Below are 26,506 nucleotides of genomic sequence, written 5' to 3' on the forward strand. Positions count from 1 at the left end.
AAAAATAGTGATTAGGACATGTGGGGGAAAGCTTGGCGGAAGAGGTAAGTCTTGAGATTTTTCTTAAAAGACTCGAGGGAGGGGGCCGAGCAGAGCTCGTCAGGGAGAGAGTTCCAAGTCCGCGGGGCCAAAACAGAAAAAGCCCTATGCGCAGACGCTGTATATTTCACCTTAGGAACTCTCAAAAGTTGTCTCCCACCCGACCTTAGAGTGCGGGGCGGATTATATGGGGAGAGGCGGTCCTCCAAGTACTCTGGGGCCAAGCCATTTAGGGCTTTATAGGTAACAACCAACACCTTGTATTGTGCCCGGAAGTGGATTGGCAGCCAATGCAGATCTTTCAATATAGGTGTTATGTGGCTGGCCCTGGAGCTGCCAGTGACCAGTCTTGCTGCCATATTCTGAACCAACTGTAGCTTCCGAGTTTGGTACAGTTTCCAAGCACTGTTCAAGTTGCTGATTATGTATACCATCATTAAAACTATTGTCATATTATGCAAATTTCCACATAGAACTACAGAGACATCCAGTTTGGTTTATTATCTAATGGGCCTCAGAGAAAGACCATGGTAAAGCCTGAGTTATTCCCTATCAATTATTTTGGTTACCTCCTGAACTGACACTTTGGAATTTGGGATTTTTGGCTTTAGAATTCACATTTGGCTCTAAAATACAAATGTATGAATTGATTTTGACAACTATATAGACTTAGCGTGATGTCCCAGCCATGTTTATGCAAGTACAGAACTGATCAGGAAACGTGTGGGTTTTCAGAAAACCACTGTTTTCAGTCAATTTTGCATGGTAAAACTGTGTTAATCTTTTGTTTCATTCAAATGTTTAGCATTAACCCTGTTAATGTCAGGTAAATTCCTCAGTACATGTCTGTATGGCTTGGGACCATGGTATCCCATGTATTCTCCTTTATGGCCTGCCCAGATTTTTAAGATCTTTGAGAAAGGCTTTTCTCTTAGTCCTTCCCTCTTTGGAAGCACATTAGGTAACCTTCTCAGTAATCCCAGACTGTGGAATTGTTTGCCAAGGGAGGTTAGGCTGACCACCTCCCAGCTGGCCTTTTGTAATTACAGTCCTTTCACCGTCTAAGATGTATTATAGCTAAAAAGGAGGTATTGTTTCTTTTTAATGATGTATTTTAAAATAGTTTTAAATTTTAAAATTATATTTGTTTTTATTTAAATTTTGTTGATAGCCATCTCGAGTGCCCTATAGATAGAACACAAATGTAATAAACAAACAAACAGACAAACAAATAAATTGTTCTTTAAATAAGGGATGTATCCCTTTGAAAAATAGTGATTTTAAACTTCTCTGGTATATGAATATTTGTGGAGTAAAGTGAATAAGCATTTATCCTTTGCCAAACTCTTATTTTTAAATCATTAATTGCCTAGATGAAGAAGCTTGTGAGCTTCAAAAGCTAGCACAATACATTCTGTGCCTTTTTGGCTGACGTAATAAAGCCATCAGCACAATGTGTATGGTTGGGAATGTATCCTGTCATTGCCATCGTAGGATGTATCTACAATGTAGAAATAATGCAGTTTGACACCACTTTAAGTGCTGTAGTGCCATCCTATGAATCCTGGGATTTGTAGTTTTACAAGGTCTTTAGCTTTCTCTGTGAAATGATGCTCATGCTTCAAAAAACTACAAATCCCAGGATAATGTACTGTGGAACCATGGCATTAAAGTGGTGTCAGACTATTAGGTCTACAGTATAGATGCAGCCATAGATGCTATTTGGTAAATGTCAGTGAAAAGTGAAGGCACATATATACTTTTTTTTTTTTAAGAGAATTGCACTACTTCTTTAAAAATCAGTGGCTTAGATCTGTAGTCCTCAAACCTTTTCCAGCTACACTCTGTTTCATTTTGAGTGATGACCCTAATGCCTCCCCCCATATGTATTGAGATTAGGTTTGCTGTTCTACTGTAAATTCAAAAAACCAGTCTCAGTCACTTTGCCCCTTGGTCACCCTGGGAGCAGCAACTTTGCAGCTGAATGAACAGCATCCAAGAAACCTCTCACCCATACCACCCCTCCAGCAAAGGCCAGTGCAGGCAAGAGGCTCTCGGTTGCTGCTCATCCTGCTGCTCAGTGGCCAGGTGCAAAGGGAGAAGTTTCTCCCTGGTAAGGAAGGACTCTCAATCCTACTTTGTTGGGGCAGAAAGGGTGAAGCCAGTGTGTGTGTAGTGGGGTTACAGAGGCCACATGCCCTAGATTGAATAGGCAAGGGGAGACATTTTAACTACAGCTGCCACTCCAAGGGGAAGGGCTCTTTCCAACAATCCACCCCAGATACTCCTCCCTCTCCTTCACTAGAGTATGTCTTCCCCACACAACTTCAAATGTCCCCCTCGCCCACAAACATTACTTCTTCTTTTACCTCTTCTCTCAATCTGTCCAATGAAAGAAAACAGGAGCAGCAGAGCAGCTCCAACCTGCCAGCCAAGTCTCAGCAAAGCTCACAAAGCTTAAACAGGGTCCTAATTTGAAAGCTCCTTTTGGCCGCTGCTTCTCCCACACTGCCATGTGCTCTAACCCCTTGCACCACCCAGTCAGTGTGTCCCAAAATGATACCACTCCAAGTCATAGAAAGCAATGTTCTGCACCCAAGCCTTGCAAGAATTTCCCTACTGCCACCGCCACCAGCTAAAGATGCAGCTAAAGATGCAGCTAAAGTAAAGGACTGAGTTTATGTGGGCAGGCAAAAAGCAGTAAACAGCATCACACAAAATGATCAGTGGGTGGCTTTAAGGAACCCTGAAAGAAAATTTCTTGAAACTTTCATCCCCACCATGGCCCTAAAGGCTGCTGCTTCTCCCTGTCTTGCACACCAATACTTTGACTGAAGGCCTCCAGCTGCCACCACCCCCCACCCCTCACCCCCCGGATCTTTCCACCACCCCTTGGAGGACATACCACTCGCTTTGGGAATCACTGACTTAGATGATGGAGTAGAGAGAATCCTTATCAGATTTGCAGATGATATAAAATTGGGAGGGATAGCTAACACATTGGAAGATAGGAACACAATTCAAAAGTACCATGATAATCTAAAAAATTGAATTAAAATAATAGCATGTAATCAAGCAGAGACAAAATTCTAGATTTACATCACAGAAACCAAATGCACACCTACAGGATAGAGGATACATGGCTTAGCAGTGGTACATGTGAAAGGGACCTTGGAGTTATTGATTATAAGTTACATATGACAGAGCAGTGTGATGCTGTAGTGACAAAGGCAAATAATATTTTAGTCTGCATTAATAGAACCATAGTTCCCAAGACAAGGGAAGTAATAGTCCCACTATATTATGCACTAGTATTCTGCCTCATGTAGAGTACTATGTTCAAGTTCTGGGCACCTCATTATAGGAAGGAAATGGACAAATTAGAGCAGGTTCAGAGAAAAGCAACAAACATGTTAAGGGGCATGGAGAACACTACAATATGAGGAAATGTTGAAGAAGTTGGACATGTTCAGTCTGGTGAAGAGAAAATATGTTTGCACTCTAAATATCTGAATGGCAGTCTCAGAGAGGAGGGTGCAAGTTTGTTCTCTACTGTCCCAGGAGAGTATATTTTATTTGAACATTAGAAGAAACTTCTTGACAGCTTGGCAATGGAACTAGTTACCTAGAAAGGTGGTGGGGTCTCTTTTCCTGGACATCTTCAAAAAAGGGAGGTAGATAGCTCCCTGCTGGTGATGTTCTAGGTGGATTTCCTGCATTAAGTGTGTTTTGGGTGGTGGGGGCTGGGCACCATGGTATATGAGGCTCCTTCTAACTATGATTCTATTCCATTCTATTCTATTCAGGAAACATATCTGGGGTAGCCGTGTTGGCAATATAGCAAAGTATAATATCATCCAAAATCCACAAAACAGTGATAATAAGACCAATAAAAGTATCACTGTTTTGTAGATTTTGGGTGTTATTGTACTAGCCTGTTGTGTTCATTTTCAGGATGAAGCACAGCCAGGGAGCATTCAGATTTTGATAAATATTAATTCAAGTGTGTGTGCGTGTCTGAGAGAGAGAATGACAAAGAAGATCCTGTTGCTAGCCTCAGCTAGAATAATCCTACAGAATCAGTGGTATTTACACAAATGTATACTTACCATTCATTAAGTGTTTCACTGTTTGTTCTAGCTAGAACTAGCAATTGGATTTAAGCTGAACAGATCTCGTAGATCTAAAAATGTGTTATGTACACAGACTTTTAGAATTTCATTTACCATTTTCCTTGTCCTTGTCTGTTTTACGTCTCTCATTTTTGGTCTTGCTTTCATTTTAAAAGCCTTGGGGACAGTGCAGTCATTGGCACTATGAACATTAGTACCTTTCTGTGAGTATATGGATATTTTTGATCATGCAGTTCTCAGATATGTGTGATGAGAGGACAGCAGCATAACCACTCTTGTGTATTTCATTTATAATCTGTGTTGTCGCAGATCATTTACAGAAACATTCAGCCTTAATGTTCTATTGATGTGCTTCCAGCAGGCATCATTTAAAAGCGGTGTGGCGTTCTTCAAGTATATAGTATTGAAAATGTTGTTTTACTCTGGTTTTTCCTGCAGCAATGAAGTTTGACATGACACTTTCTAAGAAGATTGGCTTAATTTTTGCAGGACTAATAATCATCTTTCTTGCCGTGATAGGTATCGTTCTTTTTCTTCCAGGTAAGATGCCTTAACTTCTCAAAGTAAGGGGCAGATTTCTGTGTGATGAGCAGGCCAATACTTGGTTGATTGTTTCAGTTTGACAAGGAAGCAGGTAGGGTCTTAGGATGAGGACAAGAGAGCTGATAATGTCTGTTCTGAAATGGAAACTGAAAAACCAGCAGCTTTCAAACATAGGCTGTTTCCAAAACTGAACTCCCACTCGCATAAGCATGGAGTCCAGCATGGGAAGTCGGAGTTTGCAAGTCCATTCCAAACCTGCTCTGTGGGACTGGAAAACCCTTCATAGCATAGTTTTGGCATTGAAATCTGTGGAAGGAGGGAGAGGCTTATAATTCTGTCATGAGCATCCTATTGGGTTGAGGCTGTTGCAAATAGGAGACTGGGATGCAGCCAAAATATACCCAGACTTGCCTCCTCTTCCCAGTGCAGTGGTACATTAGTGATGCCACCAAGCCCTTCTTTGGAGATTTAATCCCTCTCAGGTGTGTGAGGGTGTAAAGGCTCAACACTCCTCCCCCATACCTATTGGGAACATAGAATAATAATTATACAGTTCCTAGTAGTCCCGGTCATGGAGACGTGTGACCAGAGCTTCCTATCCACTCTCCTTTGAGGAATAAATCAGGCATTTAAAAAGTGAAGTCTTTATTTTTTTTAAAGAAAAGGAAAGGAAGGACAATTACATGGTAAAAGATAACTGTAGTTATAACACGAAAGCTCAACTTGTTTAAACCTCCCCTTGGGTGGCAAAAAGAAAGAAAGAAACATAGATTTAATAGGTTTATACGGTAGATATAAAACCACAGTCCTCTCCAACTCCATCTATTGCTAACCCTGTTTTCCGAACCCCAACCTGTTTGCACTATAGGACGGTCTCCTTGTCACACACACCCCAAGCCTTTCCTCTTTTACCTTGCCTGTCTCCCATTGACTAATAGAACCCAAGTGGGAGTCAGGGCCAATAGATCTCTCCACCTTCTCACCTTCCATTGACTGGCTTATACAATCCTATGGATGTCAGAGCCCAACGGGTCTCTCCATTTCCACACCTGCTACTGGGTAGCATGGACCATTTCTCCTGAATTAACGATTCTTATAAGCTAGACTCAACTGTAATGGAGGCACATGCCAGCTCCCCAGCTCCCCAAACTGTTGCAAGAGATAAGAAATACATGTGGAAGATGTGATGCGAGAGAGGACGATGTGGATCCACAATTCTCTTAGTCCCTACCCATATTGTCAATGTGGAAAAGGATTTAGACTGCCTATGAAACTGGTATCATTGATTCCTGTCCCATTGCTTGCAGTGGGTGGAAATAATTCTATAAAGTAAAATTCAAATGTATCGATGGGGGATTGCCCCAAGGATAAAAATGCCTTTTTTCAGGCACCAAGAATTTCAGAGAGCTGCAGATAGATTGAAGACCCTACTGTACATTGGAGGCACATGAGATATAGACACACACACACAGCTTATGTGCCTCTGTGCCAGTTGGATACACAGGATATATATAATCCCCTGTCACCACTACAAAGGATGTATAGTGTGTGTGTGTGTGTGTGTGTGTGTGTGTGTGTGTGTGTGTATCTTGTAAACTTCCTGTGTAGTGGTGACAGGGGCATGTGTAATCTACAGAGGGCTTGCATTTGTATGCAGGACCAAGGAGCAGTGTTGTATACATTCTAATTTCCTGAATCTGTTGAGATTTCATTTAGCACATTTGGTTGAATTTTATGAAGTAAACAAAATTGCAGAGTATTAATTTTATTTACTATATAAATATAGTAGCTAAATGTCTGAAATGCTTGTTTAGGAAGAAGGAAAACACACCTAACATAGTCCAAACAAATTCAAAACTTTACTTGACATTATTTTTGGAGGAATATTTGTAGCTGTTTTATTTTTAATGGCTAGGTTTTAATTGATTTTAATTTTACTGATAGTTTATTTACATGTTTAACTTCAGCATGAAGTAAAATTTTAGTGATGTGTATTTTAACGGTTGTAAACTACCTCTAGTCCCACACAGGGGAAAAGGGAGGATATGGATAAATATAATAATAATTAACATAATAATAGGCACCTTGGGCAATTCAACTGCATGCCCTTTTGTTTAAATTTTATGTGGACAAAATGTAGGTATGGAAAATTTTTAATAGACTGCCAAGGCTACTGAGATAGAAATTAGATATTTAAATATTTCCTAGGATTAAAAAATTGTGTGTGTGTGTGTGGGTGGGGGGGGGGGGGGGAATAGCTGCACAGTTGTCACATTTTCAGAAAAACGGTAGCTTGTGAACAGTGAGTAATTTGCTAACAGCACAATGTACAGGTTTTGGTAAATAGAAAGGGGCAGAAATCCATCTTTAAGGTCTTTGATACCAGGACGATCTGATCCTAGGTATCTGCTCCTGCTCACCACATCAGTTTCCACAGTGTCTTCATCCTCCCCAACCTGTTTCAGTAAGAAGGACATAAGGAGGATGTGATGGGAGAAAGAGAGAGAAGTGAATTCACAGTTCTCTAGTCCCTACCCATGTTGCCAACATGGGAATGGATTTAGACTATTTATGAAAGTAATCTAAATAAATCCTTTCCCATTGCTTACAGTGGGTGCAAATCATTCTATAAAGTGCAATTTAAATGTATTGATTGGGGGACAGCTCCAATGGACACAAGGATAAAAATGCCCCCGCCATTCCTTTTTCCTTGGCAGCAAGAACACTTACTTGAAACTGAGCGTTTTAAGCTCTTCAGATATAGGATTATATTATAAGTGTTACTTCTGAACAACCCTTCCTAAATTTCAACAGATGTTTCAAGGCATTTTTTTTTTCATTTCTGACTTACATATGCTCATAGTCTCTCTGTTCTGTTACTTTGTTTCTCCATGCAAACCAGGAAGAAAAAGAAAAGTGAAAGGAAGATAGTGAGTGCTACAATCATTTCAGAAGGTTATATACAGGACAAAGGATCATAATTGGGCATGCACAATATCTGCCCCACTAAGCTGAATCAAGCCACCACACATTTATAGAGGCTTGCAAAAAGTGGTTGCAAAAGTGAATTTGGCCAAACACATGAATGTGACTGAAGGGCTGCTTTCAGCTGAAAACAGGCAGATAATTAAGTGACCTGTAAAAGAGGTTACAGTCTGTCACTGAAAAGCAAATTAGATAATAGTATTCACATCTCTTCTTCGTTTTCTTTATTTTCAGGTATCTTGCTCCCAAACCTGGTGCCTAGCCCCTTTCAATTCAGTGGCAGATATTTCTACTATTAGTTTTAAAAAAACAGACAAAAACAACAACACATTATTCACTGCAAATACTGCACAAGAACTGTTCAGAAAATACATGTCACCTTGAGATCATATTCCAGTGGTCATTGATCATGTGATCTCTTATGCTGAAGACTGGTTCTTTATTTCTTTGGCCATGAAAGCTTTTTTACCTCCTGTTAATTTTTAAAAGCAAGAGTGATGAGGGAGTGCAAGAGGGATGACATGATCCTTGCCCAGGTGGCCTGCAATCTGTAGCAGGTAAAGTTTGGAACTGTTAGCATAGAAATCCAACATTCAGTTGAAATAATTGAAGCAAAGAGTAGCGATTCAAATTTATGTTTCTTTCTTACTCATTTAGCAGGCTTGATATGGCTACTTCTGTATTCTTAAGTAAACTGGATGGCTATGTAATGCATGAATTCATGTTATGTAAACATTTAACAGAAAATCTGAATTTTTCTCATGCTGGTTTCCCCCCAGGGAACATTTAAGTAGGTCACTTTCATAATTTTCTGCTTCTTTTAGTATATAGAAACTATTATAATCTTGATGGATAAGGTTTGTATTACCGTATATACTTGTGTATAAGTCGAGAAATTTAGGTCAAAAATTGACCCCCAAAAACTGGATTGACTTATACACGGGTCGGTATGTCCCAAGCTTCTCCCTAGCCGAGCTGCCTCTGCAGTGAAAGTCCAGTTGGGGACAGGCTGAGAAGGGCAATTGATCGCCCTGCTGCTTCTCCCAGCCGGGCTGCCTCCTTAAGTCTGACCCTTGACTTATCCACAAGGTTGACTTACAGTTGAATATATACAGTAGTCCCATTTAAATGCTCTCTTCCTGAGTCCTTCCAGTACTAATATTGCTTCATTTATGGCATACCATAAAAATCAAATGGACAAAATGTTGGTTGGTCGATCTATGTATTTACGATTGAGTATGTTCTACCTGGTTCTCTAAACAAGCAGCCCCAGAGGTTGCAAGGTTCTTTGTAAAGGAAGAGATCTGTACTTTGAAATGCAAATTTAAGTAGGAGATAGCTAGTCATATGGTTCAAAATGCTCCTTTGTATTGTGTTTAATGGCTTTTTCCTCCTATTTTAATTGATCTTTTATAGAGGGATATTCATCTTCACAACGAACTGGCCTTGCCTTAATTGTAGTGCCTGCTTTTATTTTAGTGCCCCTTCTCTACTTTCTGTTCACATCAGGTGAGAATCTGTTGATTTACTGGCTTTGGAAAATTATTCCTAGAATCTGCTATGATAGACAGAAGGGGGCAGAAGGGAAGGGAACTTTTAGATGTGAGGGAATGTGGGGGGAGGGGGGTGTTTGTAGAATATTCTCAGCTATTGGGAAAATCTTACTGTTATTGAAACATGGCATGTCCCTGAGTTGTGACACTGTGTGGGGGAGTTCCAGCATGTCAGGAGTTTATTTTCTTCTTTAACCATTTTGAGGCTGGAAGGTAAGAATCATCTGTTATTGTCTGCTGTCACAGACAAGAATCTGAGCCAGAAAGATGCAGTAAGCATTGTTGTCTGAATCCAAGACATGTTTCAGCTGTGACATAACTAAGGGGGGATACAGATGGGAAGAAAGGGGCAGCCAGACGCCGCTCCTTTCTGCCCTGGATGGAGACTGTAGCAGACAAATGCTGCAGCCTCCGTGAGGCTTAAAAAGAATCCGCTCCCGGCGGGTTCTTTTTCCACTGTGTGCGGGGTGCCATTAGCACGCTCATGTGCAACAATGACCTCCATGTGGCACCACGCTGTTTGGGTGCTGCTCTGCACAGACGTTACTGCCGCGTGTGCTGTGTAAACGGTGGTGCGCCAAGATGCCGTCGGTGGCATGTAGTACTGCTTGGGAGCGTGCAAATGCTCTGGTCTCCCGAGCCCTACCTTCTGCCCCAGGCGGTGCAAAGCGCCGGTCTGTACTGAGCCTGTGTTCTCACAGAGTGCTGCAAATCGAGTTGGTTCATAGAACTGGGCTATGCTTCTGATATATTCTTTCTGTTTGAACATATTGTACTTATTTTGGTATAATAAAATAAGTTAGATTAGAAACTCTACCTTCGGGAGTACTTTCATTTGGCAGTTGGGCTTGTTTTTGCCTGATTCACATGCTATGTAGGACATACATTTCTACCAGTTTAAATTGTATTTTAAAAGATCCCCATTTGTTTTGTTTTCATTTATGTGTCTGTTGGGTTTCACCATTCGTTTCTCAATAATATATTATTGTTTCCCTAGTTTTTGAGAAGCAGCCTCTGTTTGCAATTATTCTGGTAGCCCTGAAAGCAATTGGATACATAATTGCCGTGGCTGGATTTGCTTTGTGTGTGCTAGGTAAGCAATATATTTTATAATACTTCTTGCATTTCTTACCCTTGTATTTTCAAGAGGTGTCAGGTAGCATACTGACAAGTATCCTACAAAACAGCTTCTCCCCATTGTGAAATCCATAAAGGTTTTCAAAGAAGAGAAACCTTGAGTGCATTTAATATTGTTTTATCCCATGAACAAACATTGGCCTGAAGGTAGTGTTACATTTTCATCATTATGGCTCTGCTTCACATTCCTGAGTCTTGTGAGCTGGGCCTAAAATAGGTTTGCTTTTAAATTATTAACTCTGTAGCACTGCACATCCTAAAGATGCTTCCAAAATTGCTGCTGGCTATTTTGCAGAGCTTGGAAAAGTTACTTGTTAGGGTTATAATGTCCAAATTCTCTGAGCCAGCATGATCATTGGACATCCAGACCAAAACCATATTTTTCAAACACTTGATTTTTGAAATTATTTTAATCTTTACTCTGAATGTTTAGTCCACCTCTGCACAGTGACATGCACTTGTGTTTAATCAGTTTCTGGCGAAACAGATGAGAAAACTGAATAGCTTTTTATATTTTCACACATAACTCTTCCACCAATATGAAATGCCTGCATTTGGAAGAGGTTTCACTTCAAAGGAGGATAAAATCTGGGAAATACTTTTGTGGTAAGAAATGCCACAAACAGAGAAAAGCTGTTTTTTAAGAATGGGCAGCCTGCAGTATTGATGGCATACTGGGCATCTGTACAGGTTGTGTTCTTTTGGAGATATCTTTGCAGTGAATATATGCAACAAAATTTCTATTTGGCTTTATGTTTAGAAAAGGATGCCTCTGTAAAGGCTCTTAAAACAAACACACAAACAAAACAAAAGTATCTTCTTTACTGTAGGCTTTTAAAAGTGAACTAAAAATGTATAAAATGTATAAAAGAAGGAATGCTATTTTAAATTGAGAGCCAAATAGTATTAATTGGATTTAGTTGCAAGAGAACAATTATTGCCTTGTGTGTAAAGCTACAGCGTTTGGTAAATAGGGTGAGACTGTCTGGCTCTATTTTAATTGCTAGACAAGCTGGCCTTTTATCTTTCTTAGAAGATGCAGCCAACGCATGGCTGCAGTGGTTCCTGTGGATTCCATAGGTCTTTTTGAAGTCACGTGAGATCAGGAGAAAGCTCTGTTTCTAATGTGCAAGTTTTAGTCCAGTCTTCCTAAAACAGACATCACATGTACGTTTGTATATGCGCACACACACACACACACGCACACACACACGTGGTTGCAGTCTTAATAGAGAAAAAAATTAAACAATAAAGCAAATTTTAACAAAAAAGCCTCAAACTGACGAAAGCTTTTTAGAAGGTTTTTTTTTAATCAAACTGATGGTTTGTAGTGACTGCAGAAGTTATTTAGACAGATTTTAACTGTTAAAATGATTTTGATATAATTGATTATTGATATAATAGGGTTCCTAGATGCTTGACTCTCCTCTCTCTTGCAGGGTGGTAGTGGTGGTAATCCAGTGTTTTTGAATCCTGCACCCACCCACCATAATTTAAAATTAAATCTTGTCTGTATTAAATTGAATATGTCCTCTTAGATGGAAATCAAATCACTCTTCCTCCGATTATTTCTGAAAAATAACTTGTGTATTTTGCTTATGCAGTAGTATATGTGTTGAAATTTTCTTGTGTGCCAGCTCTTAGAAAATGCCACATGCCTATGTTTTCATTAACATATTCAAAAGCATTTGGAGATTAATAAAGTCAGTCTGACTAGTAAAAGAATATCCCACAATTGTGGGTGGTCTAATACAAAGATATTCTGCTATCCAATAATGTCTATAAATGAACATATACACTTGTGCAATTAGTGCTACCTCACACTTTCTGGGAACTGTATTTGTTGTAAAATTAATGATGATTTGATTGATGCCTTAATAAAGATAACACAAAATTGGACATTAACACTGTAGCGGACAGAATCAAGAGTCAGTCAAAAATGGAAAAGAGTGCTGCTAATCTCTTCACAGAGAAGGAAGTGGGAAAGAGGTGTATGTGAGCCCAGGCTTGCCCAGGTTTGTTATCATAACAGTTGAACTTGGCCAGACAGATGATCTTTTAAGTTTTGGGATTCACTTTTATGATGGTTAATGAAGTAATGTGACCCCAAACACCAGCTTCTTAAGCCAGACAATACTCCAACCAAAGGGTTTCCATGATACTGCAGATTGTGATGCTGGGAAATGACAACTGAAGGACTGTTGTGTTAGTGGGATGCACTTAGGCAAGCAGCTGTGGTTGGTCCAGGGAAGTTCTTCTGTTCGTCTCAGCAGGCTCCGTGACTGGGAGAGTGCCTGCAGTCATTATTTCCCAGTGCCCCAATCTGAAGCACCTAGGAATCCCTTTGGGTGGGGCACTGCCTAGCTTAAGAGATATATTTTGGGGGACTGGCATCACCAGAAGTAGCTATGAGTTCAGAGCTCCACCCTTGTAGCTATATCAGACTGCAGAATATCAGCTGTGGCTTATTGCATCTAAATGAGGCCACATATACTTTGCACAATTTTTAGTGCTGTATGTACTGATGTATAAATCTAGAAATGTTAGTTAAAAATTGACCCCAAAAGCCTAGGCTGACTTATCCATGGGTCAATGTAAATACTATACTTTAACTCTTATTAAAAAGGAAAACATCCCCTGGTGAAAGGCAAGAGTGCAATCTGTCGTGGAAGCACTGACCTCCCTCTACTTTCTCTTCCATCCAGCCTTTAGTGTGATCCAAAACAGTTATGCGTGCCATAATTTTGTAGGTTCTTTGGCATTGTTTTCCTTTGCTTCATCATTTAGACCCTTTGTTGCATGTCCTAAGTTTTACCCTCAACTTACCTAAGGGTCATATCAAAATCCATAATTTTGCCCCCAAAACCTGCCCTCAATGTATACATGAGGATGACTTATAGTCAAGTATATATGGTAGTTCAGAAAACCATTTTTGTAACAGTCAAGAACAAAGAATGTAAACAGATTTACTATATGAGGAATTACTCAGTCCTTAGAATACATGCTTGGAAGTGATAAAGGGCATTCTGCAATTCCCAAATGGCTATGCACCTTCCATTTTTATGTCTGTATACACCTTGAGGTAAAAATTGTGTAGTCTGGGAACTCGGTGTACAGTTATCCATAGCTAGAGAAATAATTGCATTATGAATGTTTTTATCTAGAAAGTACAGATCTATTCTTTCAAAAATTATCTTTGAGAAATAGAATAAAAGGTGTTAACCTAAATTTATCTTTCCCTCCCCAAACAGCATGCCCTCCAAAACAAGGTTCTGTCATGATTGCAGGCTTAGCGATTATTGATATTGTAGCAGCAATTGGCCTAATTTATCTCATTGTTATTGGTGGTAAGTAAATTTCTATTTAAATTCTACCTGAAAAACGTTTCCTTAAAATCAAACATTACTTGAGTGTTCAGATGAGAATATTCTTGATGAGTACTGATGCATTGCTTGACCAGTGGGCTTTTAGGTAGGGAGGTGGAAGGGGTCTATAAGAGAAAGGTTTTGGACATTTGAGATTGTTCACATGAAGGAAGGAAGTTGCCAATGAGTGTGTGCACCTAGCTTGCTTTGTCTGTAGACGTTGAAGAATTGGACAGTCATTGCAGGAGTTTTCCAATGTGAGCCATGGAGTCTAGACTTCCCCCTTTCTGCCCTTAGCCCCTGATTTTGTTCAAAATGTGCAGAGAAAGAATGGGAAGATTTAGTTGTTTATAATTGTGAACAAGATCAGCTATATAGTACACTGAGTTTAGTCCACTGAGATAATATCTATTGAGTACATTGTAGGTGGTCTGATACAGGGCATGAATTCTGTATTATTTCATGCATATAAGAAATGTGTATGATCCATTTATGTAGCATTTATATCCAGTAATCTTTTTCTATCAAATGCATGGCTTATGTGGAGTAAAATCTTCTCTGAGCTCCAGGGAAGTTGTTTCCTGTGTATGTTCGAAAAAAACTTCATTGGATTTTCATATGCAAACTGCGTATGCGAATTTTACTGTGTATGTAATGTTCCCCTACATAATTAAGATTTCTTTTCTTTTCTTTTTTTTTACAAAAGATATAATTTAATAAGTGAACAAAAAGAAAAAGCAGATTCCCTAAAAAGGAATTTACTGAGCACATAAGATGTAACACTGTATTATTAATAATATAGTTGTACACTGTTCGTAGGCCTTGAGGTCTTAGCTGAATTAATAGTTTTACTGCATACTGAAAATAAACCAATGAACCATATAACTTGCTCTGTGTAAATATGTATTATAAAAGTTAAGTCCATTTACCTTTCTCTTAATGAGTGGGTCCTACCTTGAGGTTTTGGGCTCTGCATTAAAAAAAATACTGAAGATTGCTGCTATAGAATGTGTTCATGGATGGCTGTGAACACTGGTTCTTCACTTTGCACAGAAGGTGGGGAGGGGTCTGTACCCATGCTATTTTTATTTTCTTTTTGTTAATAGCAAACTTGTTAACATTTGTAGTCATATCACTCCTTGTCTAAGGTGCTCTTGAAGCATTAGAATGGAAAGTACGCATGTAGTATAGGTTTATTAGATGGTTTCTTTTCTGATAACATGGAAAAGTATGATGGAATATATTATTAGGGTTGGTCTCCTGAAAAACTGGAAGAATTAGGTTATGGTTGAGAAGAATAAAAGCTTGGCTTCTGTTCTAATTCTGTATTGATTGTAGGATAGGGGATAAAGCAGAACCACAAGCTGAAAGTTAGAAAGGAAAAAAGAACAGATCAAACAACATGTGAATGTATTCTAGTTAGCAGGAGATAATACATTATACCATGTTCATCATAACAGAAATTAGCAATTGTAATGTAAAACCTCAAATACAATACAGAATAAACATGAAGACAAACATCACTAATGTCTGCAAAAAATGTCCTGAATGGCAACAAGATGCTTTACCCCCCCTCAAAGATATTCTAGCTGTGCTGAACTGAGCATTCATATGCAGATTACTCAATGTTGGAAATTAATGTGCTGAGTTATATACCACCTCTGCAGTCCTGCTAAGAGCAAAAAGCAATGCTGATGGCTGCAAATCTGGACAACGACGAAGGATTTTTAAATGCCATTGGTTTCAATGGAGTTTAAGGACATGTGCACCTTCAAATTATCTGGTTAAAAGTATGCCCACTGATTTAGATCAGTCCAAATTTTGAAGATGCAAATAAAGAATATCCAGCTAATGAGATGTTAGCAGAATACTCTTGAATAACCTGAATTTACCAACAAGAGAGAGTATTATAGGACAGAGGAATTTACCTTAGCTTCTCTAACAGGTATTGTCTATTCTTGGGATGTAGCTGCTCTCCAGTAGTCTTCAGTCTGTCCAAATTCAAATTATTATAATAATTTATTTAACTGTAAATACCCTAAAGACACCAGATTCCAGCTGATCTTGGAAGCTAAGCAGGGTCAGCCCTGGTTAGTACTTGGATCGGAAACTGCCAATGAATACCAGATGCTGTAGCCTATTATTTCAGAGGAAGAAACTGGCAAAACCACCTCATATTCCTGCCTAAGAATACCCTATGAAATTCATGGGGTCACTGTAAATTAACAGGAGACTTGAAGGCACATACAGACACAACTCAGTGAGTTGGATGAAGGAGTAGTGGGCATGCTTATGAAATTTGTAGATGACTCCAACCCAGAGGACAGGATAAAAATTCAAAATGACCTCAATAGATTAGAAGGCTGAAGGGGGAAAATGTAAGGTACTACACGTAGGGAGAAAAAATGAAATGCACAGTTATAGAATGAGTGACACCTGGCTTGACAACAGTACATGTGAAAGAGTCTACGAGTCCTAGTAGACCACAAGTTGAACATGAGTCAAGAGTGTGATGCAACAACTAAAAATGCCAATGCAATTCTAGGCTGCATCAATAGAAGTATAATGTCTAGATTGAGAGAAGTAATAGTGCCACTCTATTCTGCTTTGGTCAGGCCTCACCTGGAATACTGCGTTCAGTTCTGGGCACTACATTTCAAAAAGGATGTTGAGAAGCTGGAGCGTGTCCAGAGGAGGGCAACCAAAATGGTGAAAGGTCTGGAAACAATACGCTATAAGGAGTGGCTTAGGGAGCTGGGTATGTTTAGCCTGGAGGAGAGATGGTTAAGAGGTGATATGATAGCCCTGTTTAAGTATTTGAAGGGATGTCATACTGAAGATGGACCAAGCTTCTTTTTTGCAGCTCCAGAGAACAGGCCATGGAGCAAAGGATGCAGATTACAGGAAAAGAGATTCATTAAACATTAAGAGGAACATCCTGACAGTAAGAGCTGTTCAAAAGTGAAATATGCTGCCTTAGAATGTGGTGGGCTCTCCTTCTTTGGAAGTCTTTAAACAGAGGCTGGATGGCCATTTGTCGGGGTGCTCTGATTGTGTACTCCTGTATGGCAGCGGGTTGGACCTGTTGGCCCTTGAGGTCTCTTCCAACTCTGTGGAGATTTTCACTGTGGAAAAGTAACAAGAGCATTGCAGGAAGCTCCTGTCACTATCACACAATTGCGCAAAGATTTTCAGACAGTGTTGCATGATGTTGTGATAATCGTGTCATTATCCTGCAAATAAAAAGGAAATCTAGTGCTGGTTTTTATTGATGGGACTTTTCTGTGAATGAAAAGCGGTGCTAGAATTCCTTTTTATTCGCAGGATAATGACATGATTATTGTGACATCATGTGACGTCTAAAAATCTTTGTGTTCTTGCGCGATTGTGATCGGAGCATCCCACTATGCTCCCATCACTTTTCCTCATGTGAAAATCTCCTGAGATTCTATTATTCTAACTACTTTTTAAATTCTAGTCTATGATACTAAATTAAACCTAATCTTTGTTTTCATTTGGTTCTAAACTATTTTGTTTTTTTTTTTTTATAATTTTTATTGCAGTTTTCATATATATACATCGTCAGAGAACAGAGAGAAAATAATAATAATAAAGAGAAAGAAAGTATTTACAGTATACATTATCGTATGCAATACATTGGTGAATATCTGATGTTCATCACATATTCTTTTAATCCGATAGATTCAGTTTCCGGTTCTCCCTTGTAGTTCCATTCTGGTAAAGTTACCATAGTTTAACTAACTTTTCCCATTTAGAAGCGTGTTCTTGTATTGTTCTGCTTGCTGCTAGCATTGTCATTTTATCCATTACATAATAATCATGTAGTCTACTTAGCCAGTCCTCTAATGATGGCAGTGTCCCAGATCTCCATTTTTTTGCTATACAGACACGTGCTGCTGTTACCATATATAATATAATACTCTTTATATTCATTGATAATTTTAATTGTATTGTATCTAATATATTTAATAGAAATAATTCGGGACAAAGAGGGAATCTTAACATCAGCGCTTCTTGCATCTTTTTATGGATCATAATCCAATATTTCTTTACATATTTACACTGCCACCATAGATGGAAGTAGGTTCCTACCTTCTCTTTGCATTTCCAGCACTTGTTATCGTATGATGCTTTGATTCGCGCTAGTCTAGCTGGAGTTATGTACCACCTGTGCAATATTTTTACATAGTTTTCTTTCAGTGTGTTGCCTTTAGTAAATTTTTGATTCAGAGTCCAAGATTGTTCCCAACTAGATAATGAAATTGTGTGGCCAATATTATCCATCCATTTTATCATGCTTTCCTTAATTACTTCCTCCTCCATTTCTACTTCTAACAAATATTTATACATTTTTTTATAAACCCTTTATTACTTCCTAATAAGATCTTATCCACTGGTTGCCAATCTGGGTCTATTCCTTTTCCCTTCATGTCTCTCTCAAATTCTTTTTTTCATTTGGATATATTGAAACCAACTAATTGTTATTCCTTCTTGATTTAACTGTTCTCTAGATTTTAGTTTAGGATCTCCTTTTGTTTTAATTAGTACATCTGCATAGTTAATCCACTGGTTTTTATCTGCATATTCATTTTTGTGAAACGCCTCTTGTGTAGAGATCCATCTAGGTATTTTGGAGTAAAAAACTTTTCTATATTGATTCCAGATCTTATACAGAGACTTCCTTATTACATGTTGATTGAATTCCTTTTCAACATTGTGTGTTTTGTAACCTAAATACATGTGCCATCCATGTTTTATTCCTGCGCCTTCCACTGATAGTATCTCTTTATTTTCAAGTAGGATCCAATCCTTAATCCAAGAAAGCCCGCAGGCCTTGTAATATAACTCCAGATTGGGTAGTCCTAATCCGCCCTTTTGTTTCTTATCTTGCATTACCTTGTATTTGATTCTGGGTCTTTTGCCCTGCCAAATAAATTTAGATAAGTCCTGATTCCAGCTTTTGAATTGCATTTTATTTAAGAATATCAGTAAAGACTGAAATAGAAATATCATTTTTGGTAGGACTGACATTTGAATAGTAGCTACTCTGCCTAAAAGAGAGAGTTGCTTTTTATTCCATTCTATTAAATCAGTCTTTATATTTTTCCATGTCTTCTCGTAATTATTTTTGTATAGATCAGTGTTTTTTCCTGAAAATTCTATTCCTAAATATTTTATTTTATCTGTTATCTGGATTTCAGTCCTGCCTTGTAACTCAGTTATTTCTTTAGCAGATAAATTTTTCGTTATTATACCACACTTTTTTTTATTGATTTTTATTCCTGCAATACTTCCAAATTGTTCTATTATCTCTTCTAACTTTGTTATATTATTAACTGGATCATCCAAAAATACCACGATATCATCGGCGTAAGCCCTTAAATAAAAACTCTGCATATTAATTTTTGGCACTTTGAGTGTTGGATCTTTTTTGATTTTTTTAATTAATACCTCTATTGCAATAATAAAAAGAAGGGGGGATAAGGGGCACCCCTGTCTAGTACCTTTGTCGATTTTACAAAATGGTGTTTTTTGCCCGTTTATTAGTATCTGTGTGGTTTGAGTTTTATAGATATTCCTTATCCTATTAAAGAATTTACCTTTGATCCCAACTTCTTCCATCACAGATAACATATACTCCCAGTTAATGTTGTCAAAGGCCTTTTCTAGGTCTAAAAATATTATCCCTAATTTGCGTTCTTTATAAATGTCGTGGTATTCCAGCATATTCAATAGAATACGAATGTTTGTCTTAAGATATCTGCCAGGTAAGAACCCTGCTTGCTCATTACCTATCCATACTTTTAATACATTTTTTAATCTAGACGCAAGTATAGATGCATAAATTTTGTAGTCTAAGTTAAGAAGAGTGATAGGGCGATAATTATTTATGTCTTGAATGTTCTTACCTTCTTTGGGAATTAATGTTGTTAAGGATTGTCTCCATGTTTGAGGTAGGTTTCCATCTTCTATTTGTTTGATTGTTCTGTATAACATAATTGCCAGTTCCTCTTTAAATGTCTTATAGTATTTGGCTGTAAAGCCATCCGGTCCTGGCGCTTTATTCTCTTTTAAATTTGTAATAGCCATGTCTACCTCTGCTAGTGTTATTGGGGATTCTAGCATTTCAAGTTGTGACTTTGTTATCTTTGTTATTTGGCATTTTTCAATTAATTCTTTGATTTTAGATTTATTAATTTGTGTTTTTGATTCTGATGAAAATAATTTCTTATAAAATTCTGTTATTATTTTTGAAAGTTCTTTTTGAATTGTATATTCTTTCCCATTTGATGTTAGTTTTAATATTGTGTTTCTTCCTTTTTCTTTTCTTAATTTATTCGCTAGCCACTTTCCAACCTTGTTTGCGTTCTCAAAGTGATAGTGTTTCATATGTTCTGTGTTCTTTATTACTTCATCTGTAAACATATCGTTTATTTGTCTTTTAATTGACTGTATTTCTAATTTTAGCTTCATATCTTGTGGCTGCTTCTTGAATTTTTTTCTGCGTCCTTAAGTTTGTTTGTTAGCTCTATTTCCTTTATTTTTTTTCCTTCCTTAACCTTGCTTGTTGTTGGATTAAGTGTCCTCTTAACACGGCTTTCCCTGCATCCCATACCACTGCCATCGAGGTTTCTTCATTTATGTTGGCCTCAAAATATAGTTTAATTTCTTCTTTTATTTTTTTAACTATTCTCTCGTCCATTAACAGATAATCTTGTACTTTCCATGAAAATTCTCTTTTCCCTAGATTTAACAAAAGCATTATGGGACTGTGATCTGAGATTATTCTTGGTAGTATTTCTGTTTTAGTCACATATTTACAAAATGTTTTGGATATAAATGCCATATCTATTCTAAACTATTTTGGAATCACATTATTATCATTTAAGCATCAGTGTTTAGTATGAGTGAGGGGACGCTAGCAAAATTTAGCCTTGCTTAGAACAGAAAAATACTGTTGGTGGGACTTGATATAAAGATTTATTACCTTTGTATGTTGTGCCTGCTAAAACCTGGCCATTTTTGGATAGCTTGAAAATATTTATATGCCATTTTATCGTTACAAATAGAATTGCAATGCCCAGCGAGGCTTTTAATTTACACCATTTGCAGTATATTAAAACAAAATTAAACTAGTAGAGTGAAAGAAATTAGAGATGACAATTGTGAATGGATTTGGTGACCAGTTACTACCAAAGTCTGGTTCACACCTTCACTTACAGCATTTGATAACTGTAATTTACATGGTGATTTGCTTGAGTGAATGAGCAATCACATCTGAAGGTTAAGAAAAAAATCTTTTTTACAAAGCTTTGACTGCACCAGAGGGAAATGTAATTTTAGGGTGAAAAGTAATGGGTGGATAACTGAACTTGCCATTTGATCTCTCTCACTCAGTCGCTTACACACACACATACAGTACTACACCCTTCACTTCTAGTAATCCAAGAGCAAGAAGTAAAAGACATGGTAGATCTTCATTACCTGAGACAAGAAATAAATGTCTCACCAAGGCCTGAAACATATGAGCCACATAAAGCAGCTTCTGGCCATTTTGGGGCATGACGCTTAGATGGCACACATCCAGAAGCCATGCCAAAGCCGTACTCCGGTCCAGAGGGCTGGATTAAAAAGAAGTTGTTTCAGATCGACTCCTGGCCACACGGCTTGATCGCAGCCAAAGTGACCAAAGGCCACTCTTTCCAGGCTATCTACTTTGGCCCCAGGTCAGGATGGCTAGCACTGTCACCTTCATAGACAGAGGTGGGTGACCTGGGGGGAGGGGGGGAGAGAGGACTGGAAGACACATTGCCACACCATGGGAACTTGAATCACTTCACCCTTTAGGGACCATGGGGGCATGTTTTATATTTTAAAAACTGGGGGGGGGGGTTAGTCAAAAAACTTTTTTGAAGTTTTTTTTAAAAAAGTTTTTGAAAATAAAATGAGTTGGGCAGTTTTAGTTGTTAAAAAAACTCCCTCCAAATCTTTTTGGGGTGCTGGGGGGGGGGGGCTTGGGGACTTCATATGTGACTTTGGAGGGCTGTATGTAACTCACAGGCAGTCCTTTCTCAGCCCCTGCTAATAGACATATTTGGTCTGGATATGAGAGGAGACCTTCTCAGTGAATTCTCCCAGACTCCACAGAAATCCTGTCCTATGGAGGTTATTCTTCCTGTTATCCTTCCACTGGCAGAAACCATGTGCTGCATTGCTTTTATTTTTATTTTGAAATGGATGTGCTTTACATTGTTTTTAATTCATCCATAGTATTACTATTATGGTCAATTTAATTCCAGTAGAACAATTGCGAACCTATATATGTTTTTACACATGCATGTTTTGTTCTTGAAAGTTGCTGTGAGTACAATATAAATAAAATAAATAAACAGTAATTCCAGGACCAATATACATTTTTAAGCTCTCTCCAATAAGGGTCAGTTGTTGGTTGCACCCTTGGTCCAATTGTTCCACTTCTTTGGATCTTCCATCTCTTCAAGCTCAGCAAATTAGAGAGATTTTGATGTTGAACTCAGAGCATAGACACGATAAATCCACAGGAAACTGTCTCTGTGATCTACTTAATCATATATTTTATCTGTTTTTCATAGAGTATACAGTAGAAAGGTGGTTAACCAAATTGTTATTTAAGTAGTCCTGGAATGATGGGAAATCTTTGCAGCACTGAGCCTGTAACTAGTTCTTGAAAGTCAGGAGGGTGTTTCTGAGAGTGTAACTTGTCAGTACGCACTGTTTTTCTTTTTTTCATCATCCTGAATGACCATCTCACTTCAGTGAAACTTTTACACTGGTTCGGTTTGTAGCATCCTCTTGTTTCCTGGTTTATACAGACTGTTGTTATGATATAATAATTTTAAAGATGGAAATAGACCAAAAGGTCTTCAGATGAGATGCTAAAACTGAAACTCTTACTTGATCTTGTAACTTGGTGGTGATTAGATTCATCTACTTTGTGTACCCAGCAAGAAAATCTATTCTATATTTTTCTTGTAATCCTAGGTTCCAGCTTGAAAGATCATCAGCCTCCAAGGGTAAGCTTAAAATGAATGCATTTGGGGTGTCTAGATGGCTCAGGGGATATGTAATGAGATGCTGAGCCTTTCCCGACTGGTTGGAACCAGGTTGGTAGCAAGCAAAGTCCATACTGCCATTCATTGGCTACGTAGAATATTTCCAGTGATGGAACTATACAACCCTGATTTGCTTCATTATTCTTTCAACTCTGTAAGAAGATATTCCAGCAATACCTTTCTTACCTCATTCCATATGAAATTGCCACAGAATACAAATAGACCTACAGCATGACCAATCACCCATCGGAACCATTAAACCACATCTGAATGGGTGGGGATAACTATTAGACTAAAAAAAAATGAAATCAAGTTAATCCATGTCATTTAAATTTTTGGGCGATAGGTATGAGCAGGGATGGGGCCGGGGGGGGGGGATCTGGGGGTCCGGACCCCCCCCTTCCATTAGAAAAATGAATGGTGTGTGCTGCTGCGCCGCCGCACTCAAGCCCCATTATAATGGTGGCACTTAGTCTGGACCCCCCCTTCCTAAAATCCTAGCTACGTCCCTGGTATGAGCCCTGATATTACAAGAAAATTGTTGAGACATGGTGGATGAGAGATAGTTCAGTTGATGAATTACTTATAACTCAGTTATTAAACAGATTTCAAGGGACTGACACAATGGTCTCTTCCAACTCTATGATTCTATGATTCTATGACAGTGTACAGTACTGGAGAATCCTAACTTACTGTTTATTGCTCCAGCTTGGCTCCTCCTGTAAGCAAAAGTGGCTAACAAATTGTAGACTCGGTTTATGGTGACATCAGGGCAAGAATTATTATTTCTTTCTTTCCAAACAAGCCAGAGTCGTGCTTTGTTCAGCTGCCTACATTCACACAAGGAGCCAAACAGGAGTGATTAGGCAGTGTGTACCAGCTTGCCATTTCTTACTGATTCTGGTTTGTCATACTGTCCAAATTCACTTGTTTTAACACATTCCCTCTGCTAAATATTAGATAATCAGTGCAGTCATTGGAAATTTCTTACCAAGGCTGCATCCACACTGCAGAGATAATACAATTTGACATCATTTTAACTGCCATGGCTTCATGCTGTGGAATTCTGGGAACTGTAGTTTGTTGTGGCACCAGAGCGGTGTCAAACTAGATTATTTCTACAGTGTGGATGCAGCCTAAAATTGCTCTCTTGCATTGCCTGCTGGAGACTTTTTCGTTGAAATAGAGGGGTATAATATTGTATCCAGTCCCATCCCAGCAGAAAAGCAAAATATTAAATAAATAAATATGTATATGCATACTTGCACAAAAGGCGCTAGTAAACCCTACTGCTTATGAAAAAGATACGGGCTGGAGGCCATATCTTAGTTGCTTTTCTCGTCTATGCCTCCTCAATATTTAAAGAAATTTAGATCAGCTCCTTGTAACTGAAAGATAGTTGCTAAGTTTCCTTTCCCTCAACCATGCAATAGGGTAGACAATTTATTTAATGTTCCACTTTGGGCAGTAGGTGATAGTCACATAATTAAATGTTTTGTGTATCACCAACAATCCCCTGTTGTATTGGTGAAGATAAATGAAGGCAGGCATTCACATCTACCTTTCTCCCTCACGTGCTGATACATTGGGGGTGATATATATATGATCCATTTACAATTTGACGTGCTCTCATCCAGATTTTAATCTGCCATCTCCACTTTTTGTATTTGGCATCCAGGCACCAGGGTTTTGTTTTTTTTTCCTGGCCGCCAGTGTGTTCTCTCATGTGTAGCAATAAATCCAGGATGGATTCATTGGTACACATTTTGTAACTACACTTGAAACTAAAGTGAAGCGAAGCATAGGTGTTTTTAATATTCCTTCAGCTGTCAGACCTGAGACCCTACTTGAAGTTTCTTTTTTCCTCTGGCAGTATGAAAAAAATTGCTAGGCATGTTCCATTCTAACTGCTATTCTTTTTAAAATTCTGACCATTTTTTCTTGGCAGTTTCCTGTCAATGAGGGACAGTCTTTAGTCTGTCATGTAAACTCCTTGGCTTTAACTCCATACTGTTCTGGATGTGTCACATTGCAAAAGAGGCAGTAGTGCTATCTTTTAGATCAAATGTTAGATTCCTAAAAGGGTTTGGGAGCAGGAGCCTTGTAAATTCCTCCTTTCTGTGGCTACTTGCTGTAACCATGGTGTAGTCATGTTTTCTCTGCATCTATGTTAACAGCACCGAGTTTTCAAACTCTATTTTCAAGCCTTCTTAAGAGGGAGATTCTAGCTAGTGTTAAACTGATTTCTTATATTTTAAAGATTTATATGCTATCCTTCAATTACATTTTTTTCCTGAGCAGTAAAATACAGTAATAAAACATCCTCAGCTGTAAAACAGTAGTTAAAGGGTGCAGTAAAAGCAGCCAAGAAATATCAGAATACATCCTGGTGAGGAACACCTTGGGAATTTTTAAAAAAGTATTCACCAGTACCTAAAAAGAAAATACAGGTGTGAGACCTCCCCAGTGAAAGACAAACTGAGAAGGTCCTTTGTTTGGTGTTTCATGTCTGCAGTCTTACTTGTACCCTCACACACAGATATTTATGTGTATAATCAACCGGCCCATGTATGAATTGATTTTGGGCCAAATTCAGTTAATGTGGAGTTGTACCATATATACTCTAAGTCAAGAAATTTATGCCCCAAAATTGACCCTAAAATTTTGGGTAGACTTATATAAATGTGGGTGCATCATTAGTACTGAGAAAGGTCCTAAAGCAAGCAAGCCTGATGCCCCAATCTCCATTGAACACCATTTCCTCACACACACCCCGGTCCGTTTTGCAAGCCTTTGCTTCCTATCAGAAAAACTCCCCATATCAAAAACACTTGCTTCTTTCCCTCTCTGGTCCTTTTTGCAAGCCCTGGCTTCCTATGGAAAAACCTCTCCATTAAATCCACTTGCTTCCTTTCTCAGTCCAGTGTTAAAACCTCTCCTTCAGCACCAGGGAATCAGTTGGGAGAGGTCCAGAGAAGGAGAAGGAGAGACATGCTTCCTTATAGCCCCCTAGGTTTTACTCTTGACTTATTTATTTTATTTATTGATTTGATCATTTGTATGTACAGCGCTGTGTACATTTACAGTGCTATAGAAATAAACTATAATAATAAAATAATAATTATCCACGGGTCATTTGAAAATCCAGGATTTTGACCCTGAAACCTTCCCTTGACTTATACATGAGGTTGACTTGTACACGAGTATATATGGTGCTTTACAATTAAATCACCCCGAAAACCTTTTCAGCTACAGAGCAGAATATAAGTGAAAGAAACAAAGAAAGAAAAGACCATGAGGATTAATATTAATATTAATATTAATATTCCACTTAATCATTCAGAATCCAAGCGGATTACACCAATCAAACAAGATACAGTTACAAATTCTAAAAACCCCTCTCTCTCCCTCCGAGTATAAAAACATAGTAATACTAATAGGAGATTAAACCAGAAGAACATTAAAACAATAGTATAAAATAACATTTAAACTAGGTAGGAGATTTGTAGGAAGTTTATAGTGGGATCTAGATAGGATGGAAATGAGGTAGAGGGTGGAGGTGGTCTAGTCTGGAAAGGCCTGCCAGAAGAGATCCATCTTAATAACCTTCTTAAAGGTTTCCAAGGTGGTAATCTTAT

At 38.3% G+C, this 26,506-nt stretch overlaps 1 protein-coding gene across 4 annotated transcripts in view; it reads left to right on the forward strand.

The window, feature by feature from the left end:
• Nucleotides 1–26,506, forward strand: part of LOC121917250 (leukocyte surface antigen CD47-like) — a 109,925-nt gene that overhangs the window by 67,547 nt on the left and 15,872 nt on the right. For 3 of the 4 annotated variants that reach the window (XM_042443021.1, XM_042443022.1, XM_042443020.1), the window contains exons 4-8: nucleotides 4,611–4,712; nucleotides 9,117–9,209; nucleotides 10,251–10,346; nucleotides 13,642–13,737; nucleotides 22,798–22,829. In XM_042443021.1, coding sequence (XP_042298955.1) covers nucleotides 4,611–4,712; nucleotides 9,117–9,209; nucleotides 10,251–10,346; nucleotides 13,642–13,737; nucleotides 22,798–22,829 — 419 coding nt within the window. The remainder of the gene's footprint in view (nucleotides 1–4,610; nucleotides 4,713–9,116; nucleotides 9,210–10,250; nucleotides 10,347–13,641; nucleotides 13,738–22,797; nucleotides 22,830–26,506) is intronic. The other variant, XM_042443024.1, reaches the window with a different exon arrangement.

This window comes from Sceloporus undulatus, unplaced genomic scaffold (genome assembly GCF_019175285.1).
Source record: "Sceloporus undulatus isolate JIND9_A2432 ecotype Alabama unplaced genomic scaffold, SceUnd_v1.1 scaffold_13, whole genome shotgun sequence".
Taxonomy (NCBI): Eukaryota; Metazoa; Chordata; class Lepidosauria; order Squamata; family Phrynosomatidae; genus Sceloporus; species Sceloporus undulatus.